The following is an 18,224-nucleotide window of genomic DNA, read 5'->3' on the forward strand; positions in this document are numbered from 1 at the left end:
TGCCCAGGTCGAAGCCGACCAGTTTTGCGTCGCCTTTCAACGTATGAGGAAATATCGTCAAGCCTCGACGATCTCCAGCAGTCGCTCGATCTTGAGTGGCAAACGCTTTTGCGACTCAACCTGTGCGTTGTCAGCGGCGTCCTCTGTGAGATTGGGCGGCGGTCGCGGAGCAAGTGGAGGCCCATTCGGACTCGGGGCTCGCATCCACCGAGGACGCGCTTGGCGACAAAATTCGTTGTCTTCGCATCTTCTGGGTGCTGGACCTCTGTGATGAGTCACCCCAGTCCTCATTCTAGGTCATCGTTGCCGATATCATTCTCAAGTACAGGTCGCAACTCGATGACGCCACGTTGCCCTAAAGGCCTTAAGAGTGCAGACCTCTTCGCAAGAAAGCATCATATATGTCCGCCCATTTCGTACTACGTAGTTCTAGTCTTTCCCTACAGTGATGCCGCCGCCAAGGTAGACAAGGTAGCGCCAGCATACTGTCGTGCTTGTGTGGTGGTTGGTCGGTGCAATGTCGGTGGTTCCGGATAAAGCGCTGCCCACAGCCTGCCAGCTCATTTTTCATCCGGATAAAGATCCCGCCGGGTGGTGGGGGCTGCTACAATATTCTCGGCAGCAAGCAAGGAATATTCCCTTGGCAACAATAGCCTGCGAAGCACATCCTTGCGACCAAAGTCACGTGTCGATGTGTACGCAGCTAGGTTGTCGTTGATACAGATTTGGGACGAGCTCCATTGTTTTTATCTGAAGCGCCGCAAAGGACCGGATCTTACGCCTGGTAAACAACCAAGAGCCATAAATGATCATCGAGGAGGCCGATACCCTGACGAAGAGCATCTTTGGCTGCTTGACGCCAGCTCGACCTCGTGCGACTTGCAGTCTTATCAGCGTGAGACCTGCATTCTCGTCGACGATGTTGGGTGTCTTTAGCCTCGAAGATTGCAAACGTCATTTCCGAACCAGAGCCAAAGGAGAGGTAGCCATGGACCGTCCTGTCCGCGCCGTCATCATTGGCGCTGGCCAGCGCGGCCGCGCCTACGCAGAGTACGCTCTCGAGCGCCCCGACCTCTTCCAAGGTACAACGTCGCAGGTCAGCACTGTCATTGACGCTGCCTAGTCGTCGGCGTCGCCGAGCCCGTGACGTACTGGCGCGACCACACCGCCTCAACGTACGTTTGCACTGGCATCCATACGCCATAGCCGTATCTCTGCATACAATCCGACTAGCTATGGCATTCCGTCCGATGCCGTCTTTACGACGTGGGAAGACGCGGCCGCCAAACCCAAGTTTGCCGACTGCGTCATCATTGCGACCCAAGACTCGATGCACGCTGGTCCGTTCCAGAAATGATTCAGATGGTATCTGATCGATTGACTGGTAGAGCCGGCGATCGCCTTTGCCGACCTCGGCTACCACATTTTGCTCGAGAAGCCCATGGCCGTGACCAAGGACGACTGCATTCGCATCCATGCAGCCGCCACGCGCAACAACGTCTTGCTGGCCGTGTGCCATGTCATGCGCTGCACGCCGTACTCGCTCAAGCTGCGCGAGCTGATCGCAAGCGGCGCGATCGGCAAGGTGGTCAACATCCAGCACATCGAGCCAGTCGGCTTTTGGCACCAGGTATGGAGAATATTGTCTATGTATGTATGAACAGTAGTACGAAACGCCGTGCTGTAGGTGCACTCTTTTGTGCGGGGTCACTGGCGCAATCAGGCCGAGGCGACGTTCATGCTCATGGCCAAGAGCTGCCACGACATTGATTACATAAACTTTCTCATGCAAAAAGACGTGCGCGCCGTGAGCTCGTTCGGGTCGCTCTACCACTTTCGCAAGGTTGCGACTCACTTCTTAGACTAGTTTTCTGATTTGCGTTTGTGTTTTGTAGGAAGAAAAGCCAGACGGCGCCGGGGACCGCTGTCTCGAGTGCCCCATTGAAGCGTCGTGTGTCTACTCGGCCAAGAAGATGTACCTTGGTGTGGATGACGCGCCGACGTCGTTCGAGCCGATTGAGATTGAGCAGTGCGACGGCGCACGAGCGACTGTGAAGCCGAGCAACCAGTCGTGGTACACGGGCAAAGCCAGCGCGTCGCAAGGCAACCAAGGCTGGCCTGTCAACGTCCTCCACGGTACGACCAGACGTGTGGGTATGTCATCGTGACAGCTCTGTATAGAACACCCGACGGTGGACAACATTACGCACGAGCTCGCGACAGGACGGTACGGCCGCTGCGTCTACGAGTGCGACAACGACGTTGTCGACAACCAAGTCGTCAACTTTCAGTTTGTCGATGGCGCAACCGCTTCGTTCAGCATGGTCGCGTTCACAGAGCAGCAGGTTCGTGTTCTTGTGTCTACCAAACCAAAGACAATATGTCCATCGATGACTAGTGTGTCCGCACCACGCGCGTCTTTGGCACCCACGGCGAGCTCACGGGCAACGGATCGAGCATCCGCCACTTCGATTTTCTCAGCCGCAAGATCACCGAGATTACGCCGGCGGGGCTGCCGTCCACATCCAAGGTCAAGGGCCACGGCGGCGCTGATTTCTTCATGATCGAAAACTTTGTGCACGGCGTGCGCACGAATGATGCGAGCGTCCTGCTGACGGGCGCCGACGAGAGCTTGGCGTCGCATCTCATGGTGTTTGCCGCCGAAGAAGCGCGCTTGACCGATGCGGTCGTGCACATGACGTAAGCTTGTGCTTGGAATGTTGAGTTTTGAGTGAGCCACACGTGGTGATTGTTGCGTTTCCAGCCTCGAAGCATTCAAGTGTACACAGATAAGTGACGTCTTTTATAGCGCCAAATACCTTTGCACATTCTCGTGGAATAAGAACTATTGTGGTTTTGGAGGTTTTTGGTCAATTCACATTGCCCTTGCATGTTGGTGCTGAAACGGACGAACTCAAATCAACCAATGAACGCGCAGCATTTCGTAGCCAATGGCCAGTCTGCTTGTCTCGGACAAAATGGCCCGACGACGCCATAGCCCTGCGGCCGTGAGTTCGACGCCCGACGCCATCGAGCATATTGCAGGCTTCGTCCAGCACCACTACACGATCGTGCAGCTCTTGTCTGCGCTTCCATCCTCGGCCAAAACGCCGGCGGTGACAGCCCTTGACGCCCTCCTCGTGACGCCGTCCGTGCGCGTGGCCTGGCCCGCGGTGCATATACGCTTCGCCCCCAGTGCTGCGACGCTACGCCATCTTCTTGACGTCCAAGTCATTGGTGCGCGCGTGTCCTTGGGAGTCGACGTTGATGCAAACGGTCTCGCGTTCCTTCGTCAACTGTCGCCTGTCGTCAACCACGTCTCGGCGTCGTTTCCGCGGACCAAGGAGGCGAGTGCATTGCAGTCCATCCTAGCCGCGTGTCCGCGCCTCTACAGCGCCAATCTGCACGTCCGAACGTCGACTGCGTCCTACGAGCTGTTTGACCGTCTGCCACTCTCGGCACTGACGGAGCTCACGCTGCGCGGCGCGATGCCAGCGTCCATACTCAGCGACGTCATTGCCATGCTCGCCAACGGACGCTGCAAGCGCTTGCACCTCTTTGAAGCTACGTTTTCCGACCTCTCGGTGGACGCTGCGGTCGCCTTGTGCGCCGCCATGGCTGCAAGCGCGAGCTTGACGGAGCTTGTGCTCGACAATGTGGCGGGCGTCGACGAGCGTTTCCTGCAGCAACGCAAGCTGCCGCCCAAGGTGCGTCATCTCCAGGTCGAGGTGTCGGCCTTCTTCCTCGATGTGTGTCAACTCGAAGGCGACTGGCGACGCGAAGCCATCGAGCACTATGCAGCAGTTCTGCCGTTCGCGAGCCGCCTCGTCGCGATTTCAAGTTGGCTCGTCACATACATCTCGCGTGACGCACCCATGGAGTCGTTCTTGCGCCAGCTCAAGGTGCTCGAGCTGCAGTGGGACTCGCGCATGCTGGCCTCGTGGCCTCATACGCTCTTGATTGCGCTGCCGTCGCTCCAGGAGCTCCGCATGGCGTGTTGGTGCATCTCGAACGATGCGATGGGCAGAGATCTTGCGAGCGCGCTGCAGCACTGCGTCCACCTACGGTATTTGAGTCTCCATGTCGACTACAACTTTTCGACGACGTGGCTCACGCAGATCGTGTCGCGCGGACTGACCGGATTAACGCTGCGCGTACGTCGGTGTACCGCGCCGCGCCTCGTCCAGCTCGTCAAGATACTACTCGCGAGTGCGTCCTCGTCCTTGCGCTGGGTCTCGATTGAAAAGAAGTTGTGGACCTTGGGCGAGCGTGGGACGACAACCAGGCACGTCAATGCTGCCAACGCGACGCTCGCGTACGTCGAGTGGAGCCGCACCGAAGAGCAGACACGAGCGGATGTCAGCTACTGGGACAACAAAGCCATGGGCGAGAACCGTCTCGTCGTGTTTTGTCGCACCGTCTTGTGAGACTCTCGTAGCAAAATGCGAGCTAAAGGCACTCGGCTCCAGACCCAACCACCGGTATTGATTTGACATTTTGCCAGCATATTGAAGACAAGTGTCTTGTCGTTGACGAGCCTCCCTGCAATGGAGCCTCGTCCCAGTCCTGCAGGTATCTATCGCCTTGCCAAGCTTCCCACTTTGTAGCATTGTGGTAAGCTCACTGCGCGAGTCGGTGCAGAATAAAAATCTTTTCCCAGCATTTTTCTATTGGCCACGACGATCCCTTTTATAGCCAATCATGTGCGATCAATGCGATATCACACCGCCACCCGCGAGGCAGGGAGGCCCGTTCGCCCAAACAACGCGTGAAAATGAAATCGCCCATACTTGGCACAGCAATAGACAACGTTGTAGCGAGCCCGAAACACTTCGTCCCGTCGGCGTTGGCGGCGTACTGCGAGAGCTATCGATGACGCCGTTTTTGCGGCAAATGCCACATTTAGCAGGCATTGCGCGGCACCAAACACCCAGTTCAATATTCTCCATATAAATATACCGGTATGGAGCTGGTACACTCGTCGTGCTTGCCATGCCATATTTGGTACTGGCGCCACGTCGCATTTGCGCGGCAAGTTGGGCTGCGTGTTGTCAGCGCTGTGTTGGCGCGAGCAAAAAGATTTGGGCGACGGCGATTGGCTCCAATTAAACCCTGTACACCAATCCGTTTCGTCATATCCAAAGATATGTACCAATCACCAACGATAGCGTGCTCCTCGATCTTGCAGAAGTCATTTCGTGTCTTGCCGAATATGGCCCAAGTCGAGCTCCGAACGGTCAAGCCGATCCGCGTCGCGATGTTGCGTGCGAGCCTCGACTCCTTTCATGACCAAAAAGGCGTCTGGGGCGAGCTCTTGACCTTTATCTTTGGTCAAGGCCTCGCACCGCGCGGCCCTACGATCGCAAAGTATTTTTCGATGGAGCCGATCGAATTGGCCGTGTGCTCGCCCTTGGATCCGACAGATCTCGTTGAAAGCCACGACCGCATTGTCGTCGAGGACCTTGAGGAAGCGTTCATGGCCGTCTACAAGCACATCGGCGCCATGTGCGACATCACAGTCGCATACGAAGCGCTCTTTCCGTGGCTTGCAGCCTCCGAGTACGAGCAAGCAGGCCCGAGCCGCGAAGTGTATATCAAGGTGCCGATGCGCGCCGACGTCGAGAACGGCGATTGGGACAACATCATTGTCGAAGTGCAGGTCCCCGTCAAGCGCAAGGCGACGTAATAAACGATGTCACCAAATAAAGTTTCCGCGTTTGGAGTTGCTTTCCGTGCGACGACAAAAGTTTCTACCTCGAGTACGTTGGCATCTCGTAGTCTCAGTGTCGCCGGGCCCACTCGCATGTCCAGCTGGCTCCGCTCGGTATGGCTCGAGAGCAACAGGTAGCGGCGTTGGCCCTCAAGCTCGTCCGTGGCGTTGGCCCAGAGAGCCACCGCACTCTGTAGCTTTGCATGGGAAAGCTAGGCGCAGTAGGTAGGTAGTCACTTTGCTGGCAATGACAATGACCTTTGCTGCTTTGGCTCGAATGACAGAAGGGTTGGCGCCACGTAAGTAGTGTAAACAATAAATAGTGAGGAAACGTGAATAGTGTGACTCCAACATTTCCATATCCGGGTGTGGTGCAGAAAGATGGACGGGAGCACGAGCGCGCTGAGCAGCGAGACGCAGGGCGGCCTCCTCGTCGTCGTCATCGACACCAACCCCGTGCATTGGATGCGCCATGTGGCAGGCCAGCCGCGCGAGTTCGGCCTCAAGCACGCGGTACCGAAGCGGCCATGGCTCGCGGCTCATGCTTCCGTGGTAGATCGAGAGCATGCTTCTGTACGTGAACGCGTACCTGCTGCTGCACCGCAACAACCGACTCGTGATCCTCGCCGCGCACACGGGCAAGAGCGTCTTCCTCTTTCCTGACCCGGAGGGCACGAACCGCAATGGCACGGCCGAGCAGTTTGCCAAGGTCAAGGAGCAGGTGTGGCGCAAACTGCTCGAGCTGAGCCAGACGCCCGTGACCGAAGGTACCTTACTTCGCGCCTATGCAATACCTCTTATGCATGCGGCTAGGCAACGCCAACACGTCGCTCTCTGCCGGGCTCTCGCTCGCCCTTTGCTGTACGACCACACTTGTCGCTTGGCGTGATCGACGATGCATCCATCGTTCGTTGTGTAGTCATCAACCGCGCCATGAACGAGCAGCGCGACTTGCGCCCACGCATCCTCTCGGTCCAAGCGTCGCCCGACTTTGCCGCGCAGTACATTTCGATCATGAACTGCATCTTCTCGGCGCAGAAGAAGCACGTGCCCATCGACGCTTGCATCCTCAGCGAAGAACCCTCGTCGTTTCTCCAGCAAGCCGCGTACCTCACGGGCGGCGTCTACTTCAAGCCGCGCGACGTCGACGGACTTGTCCAGTACTTTCTCACTATCTGGCTCGCCGACACGAGCACGCGCGCGCTCCTCAAGCTTCCGAGCCAAGCCAGCGTCGACTTCCGCGCTATGTGTTTCTGCCACAAGAAGACAATCGCGACCGCGTTCGTGTGCCCAGTGTGTCTCTCGCTCTTCTGCGAGTTCCTGCCCATTTGCTCGACGTGCGGTATTCGCAGTCACATTGCGCCGCCCCGCCGCAAGCGCGTGCGTCCGACAACGTAGCAACGAGTGCGAGATGAACCACCTGTATGAAGTTGTATCAACTTGATACAGTGTGTGCAGTCAAGGGCCGTGCGGTGTGTTGTCGGCACTTGGTAATATGAAGGAGGCTAGGTATAGGCAGTGGGAAGTCACGTTGGCTCCCACATCGCCTTGGCTTGGAATGCCCACTCGAGCCGGGTGGGTTGTCTGTATGTATGAACGTGTTTCGCGTTATCTTCGTTTTCACAATGGCGAGCTTGCTCAGGGGGCAATGGGCGTAATGCCTTCATTACTGCCAGGACCTCGGGTGAGGTGAGGCGGGTTGCTTAGTAGGAGTGCATCTAGAATGCTAGCTCTACGACGGCTCGCAAGATACGCCCCTTCGTGAAAAGGTCGTTTCGACTTCCTACGCGCGCAAAACACCCATATTACAAAGACTTCGCATACGTAGCGCTGAATGCGTGGGAGTTGGCACCAGCACTTGGTCGCCGTGGTGGACCCCACTCGCCGAGTCATAGCTCGCGCGAGGTCGTACGCAGGCTCCTACTGTACTCGGACCACCCTGTATAAAGGAGATGTCGGCGCTGCCCACAGTAGCAGCACGATGAAGGCGGGCTGGCAATGGTGTGGATTTGGTGATGCGTGTACCGAGGCGGAACCAGTTGCGTTTGGATTCCACCGTACCCATGTCCTGCCTCGTCGCGTGTTAGAATCGAATGAACTAGAGAAGTTGAACTCTACGCTGTAGCCCAGTTGAGAGCTAGAACGCCACCACCAATGTAGGCAGTAATACAAGCTGCAAACCTCGGCATGTTCATGCGACGACGCGACTAGGATTTCATCAACTTGGCACAACGAGGTGGCTGGAAGGAGAAACGAGCACGTTCTCGTGTCGACATACATGTAGCATCGCTCCCCACAAGACGGTGGACTCGAGACAGTGGTTGGTGCACCATTAATACTCGTCGGCAAATGTAGAAGCTGTGGTCTTGAAGCGTCTTTATCGTCTGGTGGCCCTCTCTCAGATCTTCCGCGTCTCCACGCCCAACCGAGTCACCCTTCGGGAGAGCTGGAGAGGAAGGTCCTGCCTAGCCCAGCGACCGGCACAAAAGTAGCTCGCTGAACCTTGTAGCTGCACGTGATGCAAACGTTCCGTCGCTGTGTGGTCTTGCCACTCTTGGCTCCCACAGTATCCAAAAGCGTTCTCCCAAGTCGCTAATATACCACGCATGACGTTAGGTGGTCATCCCACTATCAACGCGCCATCAGTATGGTGGCAAGATCTACCCGGTCGACCTGGCTATCGCGTCCTGGGGCGTCGACCGCAGCGTCTCCTGGTACTGATGCCCACCAGAAACGCGTCGTCTTGAGCTCATCGAATTCTCATCGCTTCCGGCATGCGCTGCGATCTCCGCCGTGCAGAGCGTCCAACCCTGGAATCAACCACAAGGTCGTATTCTTTGCCCGCAGATCGCTGAACTGTCGGTTGTCGCTGGCATCTTGCGAGTAGCGGTGACGGTGCAAGCACCGCTGACGCGTCGTTCTTTCCAGCGATACGAGCCAGCACGACCACCGTCCCTCGACTCGTCCCGACAGCGTAATTTCGGCACAAATTCATGTTGCGGCACCTCGTCCTGCTCCTTGTCTTGTGGGCCAACGCTGCGGCTACGTCGGTCCTCCATCGATGGCCAACGCTCGGAAATGCAATCTCGCTGTCGCCCAATGCGGTTCTCAAAAGAACGAGCTCGTTCCTTGAGAACACCACGGCGACGCAGCCGGACAATGCGACAACCCTCGTCCCGTTCACACCGTGTCACTCGACGTCAGTGGCGCCGAGTTGGTCACCGACGACACGAGCCGTGGCAACCGACATCGCCGTGCCCATCCTCACTACTAGGATCTCGACACCAACGTCGTCACTACCCAGTCTACCAACAGGTACACATCGCTAGTCAAGAAGCAGACTCATGGGCCGCGTAGATCCCAGCACTTCAGAGCGCTGGACTGTGGTCGTGGCCTCCACCCTCTTTATTGCGAGTGCTGTCGGTCTCGCGATCGCTGCTTGGATCTTCGGGCAGCGCTCTCGTCGGCATAGCGAGATAGGAAGCGAGCGACCGCGCTTTGCGTTTCAACCGCGCTACCTCATTCCGCAAGGCCCGTACGATGTGGTACTTGCAACGGCCACGTTTGGCGCCGATGCTTCCGTGCACCGACGGTTGCTCCTTGCACTCCATCTCGAGACACTGCGGGCTCTCGAGGCTGGCGGTAGCAATCATCGCCGATCCGAGATCAATAGCATCGACAGCGACAGTATCTCTAGCAGCTCCGACGCAACAGAAGATAGTAACAAGTCCTAGAATCTGTCGTCATCACTTCGGCTTTGCTTCTCCCACCGACAGTGGAGTCCAAGTCCCCACGAATAATTCACCTCACGAGCCGATGACAAACGAGCGACAACTGACTTGCATGAAAGAACGTTGCGACAAAGCCCTTGTTCAACGGGCATCTCCCGGTGGACAAAAGTCGTCCCTGTCCCAGGTTCCGGTCCCGCTCGCCTCACTTTTCATTGCTCTTGCCGAGTCGAATGGAGTGCTTTATCGTTCTCTTCCTCGTGGCACTGTGTGGCTGGGAGGCGATCGCGTGGCTGCGCGGACCAAAGCTTCCACGCGACAGCTCCTTTGGCTGCACCGTCCACGGCGTCCTACGCGGCCACAACGTTTCTTCGTACTACCTCACCAACGGTCAACTGCGCTACCTCGTTGGCGAGCCGCACGACGTGGGTGCCATCTACCAAGTGTGCGACCACGGCACACTGACTTGCTACCAAGAAGACGGCACCGCAGATGGGCACATCGACGACGTCGTCGCTTGCCCACGCGACGCCACTCACCGCCGCCTCGGGGTTGCCAGCGACAAGAAGCGCCGGCTCTGGCCCGACGCGGTTCTCTGCTATGAGGTGGCGGACTCGGCTTTCACCGAGTCCGAGCGCACCGCCGTGTTTGCCGCCATGACGGTGTTGGCTGCGGACACGGGTCTCGCCTTTATGGCCCGTCACGAGTGTGCTGCCGGTGCGACGATCTGCGGTCACTGTCAGCACTACGTCTCGATCGAGCAAGACCCCCGAGACAAGCGTGGTACGTTTGCCGAGGTGGGCTACCGCGGCAAGGCCGGCCAGAAGCTCAATTTGCTGCCGCGGGCCTTCCACCATGGGCTTGGGTCGCTCATGCACGAGCTCCTGCATGCGTTTGGCGTCGTGCACGAGCACGCGCACCCGGCGGCCAACGCTGTCGTCCTTCGCAACACGCTGGGCCTTGTCGCGCGAAGCAACTATGTGCTCATCAAGGAGGCGCTCGTCACGATGTACGACGTGCACTCGATCATGCACTACGGCCACGGCCTCTGCCTCCCAAAGAGCCGCAGCATCAAGTACTGCGCGATCGATCAAAATGAACGCGACGGCTGCGTCGTTGCGACGGCCGACGACTGCGACCACGAGCAGTCGAAAGTCCTCGGGCAGCGCCGAGCCCTGAGCAAAGGCGATGTGCGCAGCGTGCAGCTGCTCTACGGTCTCGCAACGACCGTCACGCGCGACCAAGTGCGAGCGGCTGCGCAGTTGCCAGGGCCAAGCCCGCACTAGCACCCGCGTCGCGATTCGTGCGTTCGGTGCAGGGTAATGAGCAATGCATATGCAGCATTGGGGGCGTATATGCATGATGGTGATGCAAGGAGACCAGCCTCGAGTGGCATGCACAGCAGCTTACGGTTCGGCTCATACGCATGCTGTCAAGCGCAGGCCTTCGTCGGTGGTCAAGGCGGTAGCTCGGTGGCACGCGTGTCAAGGCCACTCTGTCAAGAGCAGTTCATCATGCAGCGAATGGAGCTGGAGCTTCATGCCGATGCAAAATGAAGGCCTCTACCTCGCCCATCCTCACGGTTGCTCGCCTCGGCGCATGGCGATCGTCAGGCGCATCGCGCAATCGCGGGCGACGAACTTTTCTTGTGGCGTTCTTCTACGGATACCATGGTCGTATCCGGCCGTGCATGACGCAATCAATCTTCCAGGAAATCTCTCCCAGATTGCATTTTCAGATTTCCATCCGCATGAGCCGGTAAGCGCGTCGCCGACGTCGCTGGACGAGAGCTCATGAGGCCGTCAACGTAGTATCGACGCTACGTTCGCCAAGTGCAAGGCCGCGCAGAAGACGGCGTTCATCACGTTCATCCCGTGCGGCTACAAGACCAAGGAAGACACGGTCCCGATCTTGCTCGCGTGCCAGGCCGGCGGCGCCGACATCATCGAGGTACGCCCGGTGCTACGCCTCCTCGCCTGCCTCACACATGCACCAGGTTGGCGTGCCGTACTCGGATCCTGGCGCCGACGGTCCCGTCATCCAGAAGGCCCACCAGAACGGTGTCGACCAAGGCATCACGTTCAAGCACGTGCTGGCGACGGTCGCCGAAGCCCGGTCCCGCGGCCTCACGATTCCTGTCGTGCTCATGGGTTACTTCAACAACTTTATGCAGTACGGTCTCGACATTGTGTGCCAAGACGCCAAGCAAGGTACGAACTACACGGACTTTGCGCATCGGCTAAGGGGCATGTAGCGGGCGCCGACGGCTTTATCATTGTCGACTTGCCGCCGGAAGAGGCCAAGGACATGAGCAGCCTCTGCAAGAAGCACGGTATCAACTTCATCCCGCTCGTCGCGCCGACCACATCCGAGGAGCGCATGCGTACGTCATCTTATTTCCGATCGTTTGGGATCTCATCGACACGATCCTTAGCCTTTATCGAATCGGTCGGCTCCGGCTTTGTGTACGTCGTGAGCCTCAACGGCGTCACGGGCTCACGCACGTCGCTGCCCGTTGACGTCTCGTCGTTTGTCGAGCGCGTGCGCCGCCACATTTCGCTGCCGCTCGCGCTCGGCTTTGGCCTTTCGACCAAAGAGCACGTGCAGGCGGCCGGGAAGCTCGCGGAAGGCGCCGTCATTGGCTCCAAGATCTGCAAGGTCATTGACGAAGCACCGGCGGCGGAACGCGCGGCCAAGGTCGAAGAATTCTGCCTCTCGATCACGTCGTAATGAAGCCGTACTGCATCTGTGTTGAATCAGTCGCTAGTCATCCTGCCATACCTGCATCAAGCACTGTCTGAATGGGGAAAAGGTACGGGGGCGGTCGAGTTTGTGTGCGCGCGTTCGTCCCTGGGAAGCTCGTCGACAGGCTTCTCACCAAGAGTCCATAGATGGAGGCTGCTAGCTATATCCTTGTACACTTACAAGGGTACTCGTACATCCCCACGGAGGTGCGACTATCACATCATGCTAGCAGTCGCACCAAGGAGCGGCGAGTTTGAAAGACGCTTTGGTGGTGTAAGGTTAGGGAATTAGTTGAGTGTGAAAGTAGGGTGTTTGATTTTGTGGGCATGAAAAAGGGATAATTTGTGAATCGAAGAGAGTACAGGTACTAAGTACTTAGTTTGTGTAGAGGTTAAAAATGATTTCTAAGTGTACACGCTCGGTTCCCACGACACGACGGGTTGAGCACGACGCCACTCGTCAGCGGACTGATCAGCAAGTGCGATAACTAGTCACCATAAATGTAGACTGGTGGGCTAGCAAAAACAATAATTTGCACTAGCAATTGTAAAATAGGCTATATTAAAACTACAGTGGTATAATAAGCAAAGCATTTTGCCGAGCCGATTAGCGGCCACGACTGCACATGCATTGTCGCGGGTTCGAGTCCCGCAAAGTCGCACTCTTCGAAGCCCAGCGTGACATTTCTATTTGTCTAAGGGCAGGGTCAATAAGAGTGCAATAAATAGCTAGGTTGTCCGGGTGTCAGTACTGGGTTGGGCTACGGTCCTCGTCCTAGACGCTGCCAATCGATGACCATACATTTTATAAGTCAACGCAAAAAAGTTCCGAAACGAAGCGTCTTTAATCCAGGCTTTGTCCGCGTTTCAAAGCCTAGGGTACGCGAAGCCAAGCAAATCTTTTGGGAACCGACGCGAGCAGCATGGACCGAGACGCATGGAAGGCGCGGGGCAACGCGTGCGTCCAGACCGCCGCCTACGCCGACGCCATCGCCGCCTACAACGAAGCGCTCAAAATGGACGGCGACCAAGCCGGGACAAGCGCCATCCTCTGCAACCGAGCGTTCGCGTGGCTCCAGCTCGCCACGCCCGACGCGCTCCACCAAGCCGTCGCCGACTGCTCGGCCGTGCTCTCGAACGAGAAGGCCAATGTCAAAGCTTTGTATCGGCGCGCCTCTGCGCGGCAAGGCTTGCAGCAATGGCAGGTAGGATCACATATCGTGTGACGCTTCCGGCAGCCGTGCTCGTGTAGGACGCCAAGATCGACCTCGAAGCCATCATTGCGCTCGAGCCGGGACACCCGCAGGCGCTCGCCGATCTCGACCGCGTCCGTATCCAGATCGCGGCTGTGACGGCCAACGGTCTCTTTGACCCATCGTTCCAGGCCAAGATGCTCGCTGCGATCGCGTCGGGTGAGGCGATCCCGTCGGTCGCGCCGCTGCCGCCGCCAGCGCCATCCGCACAAACAGCGCGGGCGAAGAAAGCGTCGTCGAGCAAGGTCGACGAGGCGATGGCGAGTCTCGTCCGCGAGTGTTCCCTGGCGGCGACGCCGGTGCAGAGCGCTGCGTCCGAAGCTGCGTGGCACGAGCTCCAAGCAGCGGAAATCGCACTGCCGACAATTGTTCAAAAGACCAAATCGCACAAGAGAAAAATCGGCTTGCAGAGCACTCGGCAGCGACAAGCGCCGCCACGGCCCAGCGCCAAGACAGATGCGCTCTGGCAGGCGCTGCTCGACGAAGAAAGCTCGACGCGGGCTCGCTTCACGCAAGCACGGACGTCGCGGGCGTTGTCGTAGCTGCCGGTGTCGAAACACAATGGCAACATGTCAACCAGCATGATGAAGAGATGCATGTCAACGCACAATTACTGTATTCACACACGAGTGCTACTACGGCTGGCTTTTCGGAGGCCTCCACGGAAGAGACTTACTCTTCGAGGTAGACGTCCATGGGCGGGCACGAGCAGACGAGGTTGCGGTCACCAAAGACGTTGTCGACGCGGCCGACGGTCGGCCAGTACGCCTTGGTCTTGCCGCCGTTGTGCCACGGCGCAGGGAACGCCGCCTCAGCGCGCGAGTACTTGCGGTCCCACGTCTCGGTCGTCACGACGTCAATCGTGTGCGGCGCGTGCTTGAGCGGCGAGTCTTCGGCCGCGATCTTGCCAGCGGCAATGTCGTCAATCTCCTTGCGGATGAGGATCATGGCCTGGCAGAAGCGGTTCATCTCCGAGAGGTTCTCGCTCTCCGTCGGCTCAATCATGAGCGTGCCGGGCACGGGCCACGACATGGTCGGGCTGTGGAAGCCATAGTCCTGGAGGCGCTTCGCGACATCTTCCTCGACGATCCCGTGCGACTTGAACGGGCGAATGTCAATGATAAACTCGTGCGCGCACGTGCCGTTGGAGCCGCGGAACACAATGTCGTAGTGCGACTCGAGCACCTTGGCCATGTAGTTGGCGTGCAAAATCGCATGCGACGTCGCCTTCTTCAGGCCTTCTTCGCCGAGCATGTGAATGTACATCCACGAGATCGGGAGGATGCCGGCCGAGCCGAACGGACCCGAGCTCACCGAGAGGTTGTCCTTGGCGACCACGTTGTCGCCCTCGCCGCCCGTGACCGTGATCGGGTTGCCCGGCAAAAACGGCGCGAGGTGGTGCGCGACGCCGATCGAGCCGACCCCGGGACCGCCACCGCCGTGGGGAATGCAGAACGTCTTGTGCAAGTTGAGGTGGCACACGTCCGCACCAATGCTGCCGGGGTTGGTGAGCGCAACCTGCGCGTTCATGTTGGCGCCGTCCATGTACACCTGGCCGCCGTTGTCGTGGATGAGCTGGACCATCTCCTTGACGCCTTCCTCAAACACGCCAAAGGTCGAGGGGTACGTGATCATGAGCGCGCTGAGCTCGTGCGCGTGCTTCTTGGCCTTCTCCTCGAGGTCGGCGCGGTCAATGTTGCCGGCCGCGTCCGACTTGATGACGACGACCTTCATGCCGGCCATGACGGCACTCGCAGGGTTCGTGCCGTGGGCCGAGACCGGGATCAAGCACACGTTGCGGTGGCCCTCGCCAATCGACTTTTGGTACGACCGGATCGCGAGAAGACCCGCGTACTCGCCCTGCGCGCCCGAGTTGGGCTGCGACGAGACCGCGGCAAAGCCCGTGATCTCGGCAAGCGCCTTGTGCAGGCCCTCAATCATCTCGAGGTACCCCTTCGTTTGTTCGACAGGCGCGAACGGGTGCACGTTCATAAACTCATTCCACGACACCGGCTCGAGCTCCGCGACAGAGTTGAGCTTCATCGTGCACGACCCGAGCGAGATCATCGATGTGTTGAGCGAGAGATCCTTGTCCTCGAGCGTCTTGAGGTACCGCATGAGCTCCGTCTCCGAGTGCTTCGAGTTGAAGATGCGGTGCTCCAAGAACGGCGTCGACCGGCGCAGCGACGCCGGGATGCTCGACGCCTGGATACCCGCGGCCTTCTCGCCAAGCCCGTACACGGCCGAGTCGCTCACCGAGTCGTTGACGCCAAACGCATACAAGAGCTTGGCAATGTCCTTGACGTCGGCGCTCTCACCAAAGGCAACGCCGACGCGCGACTCGCTGATGACGCGCACGTTGATCTCCTTGGCGTTCGCCCGCGACTGCACCTCGGCGCCACTGAGACCCGCCCCCGAAACGTCGAGCTCGATCGTATCGAAAAAGTGCGAGTTGACGAGCTTGACGCCGGGTGCGAGCTCGCTCAAACCCGCGATAAGCGTCGACGCCATCAAGTTGGCGCGCGTCGCGATGCGGCGAAGACCGTCCGGGCCGTGGTAGATGGCGTAGCTGGCGGCGATGTTGGCGAGGAGCGCCTGCGCCGTGCAAATGTTGCTCGTCGCCTTGTCGCGGCGAATGTGCTGCTCGCGCGTCTGCATGGCCATGCGGAGCGCGCGCTCACCGCGCGAGTCCTTGGAGACACCAATGATGCGGCCGGGCAGCTTGCGGTGGTGCTTCTCCGTCGTCGCAATGAAGCCGGCGTGGGGACCACCAAAGAAGAGGGGCACGCCAAAGCGCTGGGCCGACCCGACGGCAATGTCGGCGCCAAACTCGGCCGGCGGCTTGAGCTGCGTGAGCGCAAGAAGGTCCGTCGCGACGATGACCATCGTGCCGTTGGCGTGCGCGGCCGTCGTAAACGCTTCATAGTCGGCCACCGAACCGTACGTGTTGGGGTACTGGATCAAGGTACCGCTGAAGTCACCGCTCGAAAAGTCGGCGTCCGTGAGCGCGTTGCCAAAGACGAGCTCGATGCCAAACCCTTCGGCACGCGTCTTAAGGACCGCGATCGTCTGCGGGTGGCAGTCGGACGCGACAAAGAACTTGGTGCGCTTGCCGTTCGCGGCGCCGTGGCAGAGCGCCATGGCCTCGGCGGCCGCCGTGCCCTCGTCGAGGAGAGACGCACCAGCGATCGGGAAGCCCGTGAGGTCGCTGAGCATCGTCTGGAAGTTGAGGAGCATCTCGAGGCGGCCTTGGGACACCTCGGCCTGGTACGGCGTGTAGGCCGTGTACCAGCCCGGGTTCTCGAGCAAGTTGCGCTTGATCGCGAACGGCGTCAAGCAGTCGTTGAAGCCCGTACCAATGAACGACTTATACGTCTTGTTCTTCTTGGCGATCTTGCGGAGCTTGGCCATGGCCTGGCTCTCCGACATGGGCGCGGGGAGGTTGAGCTTCTTCTTGAGGCGGATCTCCTTGGGCACCGTCTTCTTGATGAGCGCCTCGAGCGACTTCTCGCCGATCGTGTTGAGCATGAACGCCGTGTCGTCCTCGCTCGCGCCAATGTGGCGACGCGCAAACTGGTCCGTGAGGCGGTACGGATCCTTCGCGGCCGAGAACGCGCGGGCCGCGTTGACCTTGGTCTACACATACAGAGCGTCAACCTCCGCTTCCTTCTCCATCTTCCTCAACGCACCAGGGACGCATGGACGCGGAGCGTCTTGACGGAGCGCAGCATCCTCCCGACGAACGAAATGCTAAAGTGAGCGCCCGTGATATCTTGGAAATGGATCCGGATACGGCACCAAAAGATTTGCGGCCATTTTGTATGGTTATCCGGATATCGCTATTTAATTGAAAGGAAATCCCTCGCCACAGCTCATTGGCCTGTCTCGCAACTTGAAGGTGGAACAGCTGGCGATCCTAATTAGGATCCCAAAGTAGGTCAGCCGGGAGGGTGGGCCCCCTGGTCACCTTCTCACAGGAAGTCCCCCGAAGAAAATATCGAAGCGCCGCTCCAAGTTGAAGCCGAGTTGCCGTCTCCATCGAGTCAAGGCGACACCAAGCCCAACCGACGACATGTCCTCACGGATGAGGCGATGGATGGCGACTCCATCTAGCTGCTGGTCAGCTGGTAGGAGCTGCTGCTGTGCGGTGGTGGGGCCCCGAATCAGGTACAACACCCAGGCGACCCCGCAGATGTTGCTCGCCACCTTGAAGCTGCTTCGAAAGCACTTCTTTGATTCGACTTCCGACAAGCAAGAACACCACGATCTTCGCCTCCTCTTGGCTGAGCTCTTGGTCGCATTTGTGGCTTGGACCCTCCCTACATCGCGTTGGCTGCCATGGGGGTGGGTACGTTTCAACTGTTGGCTGTCAAGATCATACAATGTCATGGCTGCAATAACTAGTTAAAGACTCCAGCTAACTCTAACTTAGAGTTGGCTCAGCTACCAGCTTGAGATCCCGGGATGCATTATCGTCGGCGCCAACGACGCTGGTATGAACGGATCCCAACAAGGTCACGTGCTCGACAGCAAGCGCGGCGGCTCACCAGGGGGGGTCACAAAGAAAGGAGGCGCCACATCAATCGCGCCTGATTTCAATTTCATTTCGGACTCTGGACTGACTAAACAAGTCGCGGCCAATCGAGGTGCGCCAGCGTGCTACTGTACGACGCCGCCCGTGCGCGACTGGTCCACGATTGGCAGGCGGCAATCTGAGTAGGTACGTGAAGATGCGAGTCACCCAAGGCGCCCGGCCACGCCGCCACGCAGGCAGCATGGAGCATCGTCG

General features: G+C 58.7%; 8 protein-coding genes across 8 annotated transcripts; 7 read left to right on the forward strand and 1 right to left on the reverse strand.

The window, feature by feature from the left end:
* The first annotated feature begins 970 nt into the window (after positions 1–970).
* On the forward strand, positions 971–2,816 carry SDRG_02293 (hypothetical protein). Its single transcript, XM_008607873.1, has 8 exons — positions 971–1,082; positions 1,124–1,175; positions 1,234–1,340; positions 1,389–1,630; positions 1,688–1,843; positions 1,896–2,136; positions 2,182–2,345; positions 2,399–2,816. Exons 1-8 carry the CDS (start codon positions 989–991, stop codon positions 2,702–2,704), a joined length of 1,362 nt encoding a protein of 453 aa, XP_008606095.1. The 5' UTR covers positions 971–988; the 3' UTR covers positions 2,705–2,816.
* Positions 2,817–2,968: 152 nt separating this feature from the next.
* On the forward strand, positions 2,969–4,538 carry SDRG_02294 (hypothetical protein). Its single transcript, XM_008607874.1, has one exon. It carries the CDS (start codon positions 2,979–2,981, stop codon positions 4,425–4,427), a length of 1,449 nt encoding a protein of 482 aa, XP_008606096.1. The 5' UTR covers positions 2,969–2,978; the 3' UTR covers positions 4,428–4,538.
* A 636-nt stretch (positions 4,539–5,174) lies between these two features.
* Positions 5,175–5,759, forward strand: SDRG_02295 (hypothetical protein). The gene has a single exon (XM_008607875.1). The coding sequence runs from the start codon at positions 5,213–5,215 to the stop codon at positions 5,684–5,686; it is 474 nt and encodes a 157-aa protein (XP_008606097.1). The 5' UTR covers positions 5,175–5,212; the 3' UTR covers positions 5,687–5,759.
* A 304-nt stretch (positions 5,760–6,063) lies between these two features.
* SDRG_02296 (hypothetical protein) lies at positions 6,064–7,306 on the forward strand. The gene is made up of 4 exons (XM_008607876.1): positions 6,064–6,223; positions 6,267–6,477; positions 6,524–6,571; positions 6,630–7,306. The coding sequence occupies exons 1-4, from the start codon at positions 6,092–6,094 to the stop codon at positions 7,106–7,108; spliced, it is 870 nt and encodes a 289-aa protein (XP_008606098.1). The 5' UTR covers positions 6,064–6,091; the 3' UTR covers positions 7,109–7,306.
* Positions 7,307–9,671: 2,365 nt separating this feature from the next.
* On the forward strand, positions 9,672–10,724 carry SDRG_02297 (hypothetical protein; the record flags this gene model as incomplete). Its single annotated transcript, XM_008607877.1, has 1 exon — positions 9,672–10,724. One exon carries the CDS (start codon positions 9,672–9,674, stop codon positions 10,722–10,724), a length of 1,053 nt encoding a protein of 350 aa, XP_008606099.1.
* A 453-nt stretch (positions 10,725–11,177) lies between these two features.
* Positions 11,178–12,197, forward strand: SDRG_02298 (tryptophan synthase alpha chain). The gene is made up of 5 exons (XM_008607878.1): positions 11,178–11,196; positions 11,250–11,388; positions 11,435–11,648; positions 11,693–11,821; positions 11,873–12,197. Exons 1-5 carry the CDS (start codon positions 11,189–11,191, stop codon positions 12,166–12,168), a joined length of 786 nt encoding a protein of 261 aa, XP_008606100.1. The 5' UTR covers positions 11,178–11,188; the 3' UTR covers positions 12,169–12,197.
* Positions 12,198–13,054: 857 nt separating this feature from the next.
* Positions 13,055–14,070, forward strand: SDRG_02299 (hypothetical protein). Its single transcript, XM_008607879.1, has 2 exons — positions 13,055–13,387; positions 13,435–14,070. The coding sequence occupies exons 1-2, from the start codon at positions 13,106–13,108 to the stop codon at positions 13,975–13,977; spliced, it is 825 nt and encodes a 274-aa protein (XP_008606101.1). The 5' UTR covers positions 13,055–13,105; the 3' UTR covers positions 13,978–14,070.
* SDRG_02300 (glycine dehydrogenase) lies at positions 14,013–17,201 on the reverse strand. Its single transcript, XM_008607880.1, has 2 exons — positions 17,125–17,201; positions 14,013–17,071 (listed from the first exon to the last, which is right to left on the reverse strand). Exons 1-2 carry the CDS (start codon positions 17,164–17,166, stop codon positions 14,108–14,110), a joined length of 3,006 nt encoding a protein of 1,001 aa, XP_008606102.1. The 5' UTR covers positions 17,167–17,201; the 3' UTR covers positions 14,013–14,107.
* Positions 17,202–18,224: the final 1,023 nt, after the last annotated feature.

Source organism: Saprolegnia diclina (genome assembly GCF_000281045.1).
Source record: "Saprolegnia diclina VS20 unplaced genomic scaffold supercont1.5, whole genome shotgun sequence".
NCBI lineage: Eukaryota > Oomycota > Saprolegniomycetes > Saprolegniales > Saprolegniaceae > Saprolegnia > Saprolegnia diclina.

Bases quoted from the DNA above. Each gene is read 5' to 3' on its own strand.
- SDRG_02295 (XM_008607875.1), top strand. From the start codon at position 5,213: ATGGCCCAAGTCGAGCTCCGAACGGTCAAGCCGATCCGCGTCGCGATG.
- SDRG_02293 (XM_008607873.1), top strand. From the start codon at position 989: ATGGACCGTCCTGTCCGCGCCGTCATCATTGGCGCTGGCCAGCGCGGC. The intron at 2,137-2,181 runs GTACGACCAGAC...AGCTCTGTATAG, and splicing joins GCCTGTCAACGTCCTCCACG to AACACCCGACGGTGGACAAC. The intron at 2,346-2,398 runs GTTCGTGTTCTT...ATCGATGACTAG, and splicing joins TCGCGTTCACAGAGCAGCAG to TGTGTCCGCACCACGCGCGT.
- SDRG_02296 (XM_008607876.1), top strand. From the start codon at position 6,092: ATGGACGGGAGCACGAGCGCGCTGAGCAGCGAGACGCAGGGCGGCCTC. The intron at 6,224-6,266 runs GTACCGAAGCGG...CTTCCGTGGTAG, and splicing joins AGTTCGGCCTCAAGCACGCG to ATCGAGAGCATGCTTCTGTA. The intron at 6,572-6,629 runs GTACGACCACAC...TTCGTTGTGTAG, and splicing joins GCTCTCGCTCGCCCTTTGCT to TCATCAACCGCGCCATGAAC.
- SDRG_02294 (XM_008607874.1), top strand. From the start codon at position 2,979: ATGGCCCGACGACGCCATAGCCCTGCGGCCGTGAGTTCGACGCCCGAC.
- SDRG_02300 (XM_008607880.1), bottom strand. From the start codon at position 17,166: ATGCTGCGCTCCGTCAAGACGCTCCGCGTCCATGCGTCCCTG. The intron at 17,072-17,124 runs GTGCGTTGAGGA...CTGTATGTGTAG, and splicing joins TCCGCGTCCATGCGTCCCTG to ACCAAGGTCAACGCGGCCCG.
- SDRG_02299 (XM_008607879.1), top strand. From the start codon at position 13,106: ATGGACCGAGACGCATGGAAGGCGCGGGGCAACGCGTGCGTCCAGACC. The intron at 13,388-13,434 runs GTAGGATCACAT...GTGCTCGTGTAG, and splicing joins AAGGCTTGCAGCAATGGCAG to GACGCCAAGATCGACCTCGA.
- SDRG_02298 (XM_008607878.1), top strand. The intron at 11,389-11,434 runs GTACGCCCGGTG...CACATGCACCAG, and splicing joins GCGGCGCCGACATCATCGAG to GTTGGCGTGCCGTACTCGGA. The intron at 11,822-11,872 runs GTACGTCATCTT...CACGATCCTTAG, and splicing joins CACATCCGAGGAGCGCATGC to CCTTTATCGAATCGGTCGGC.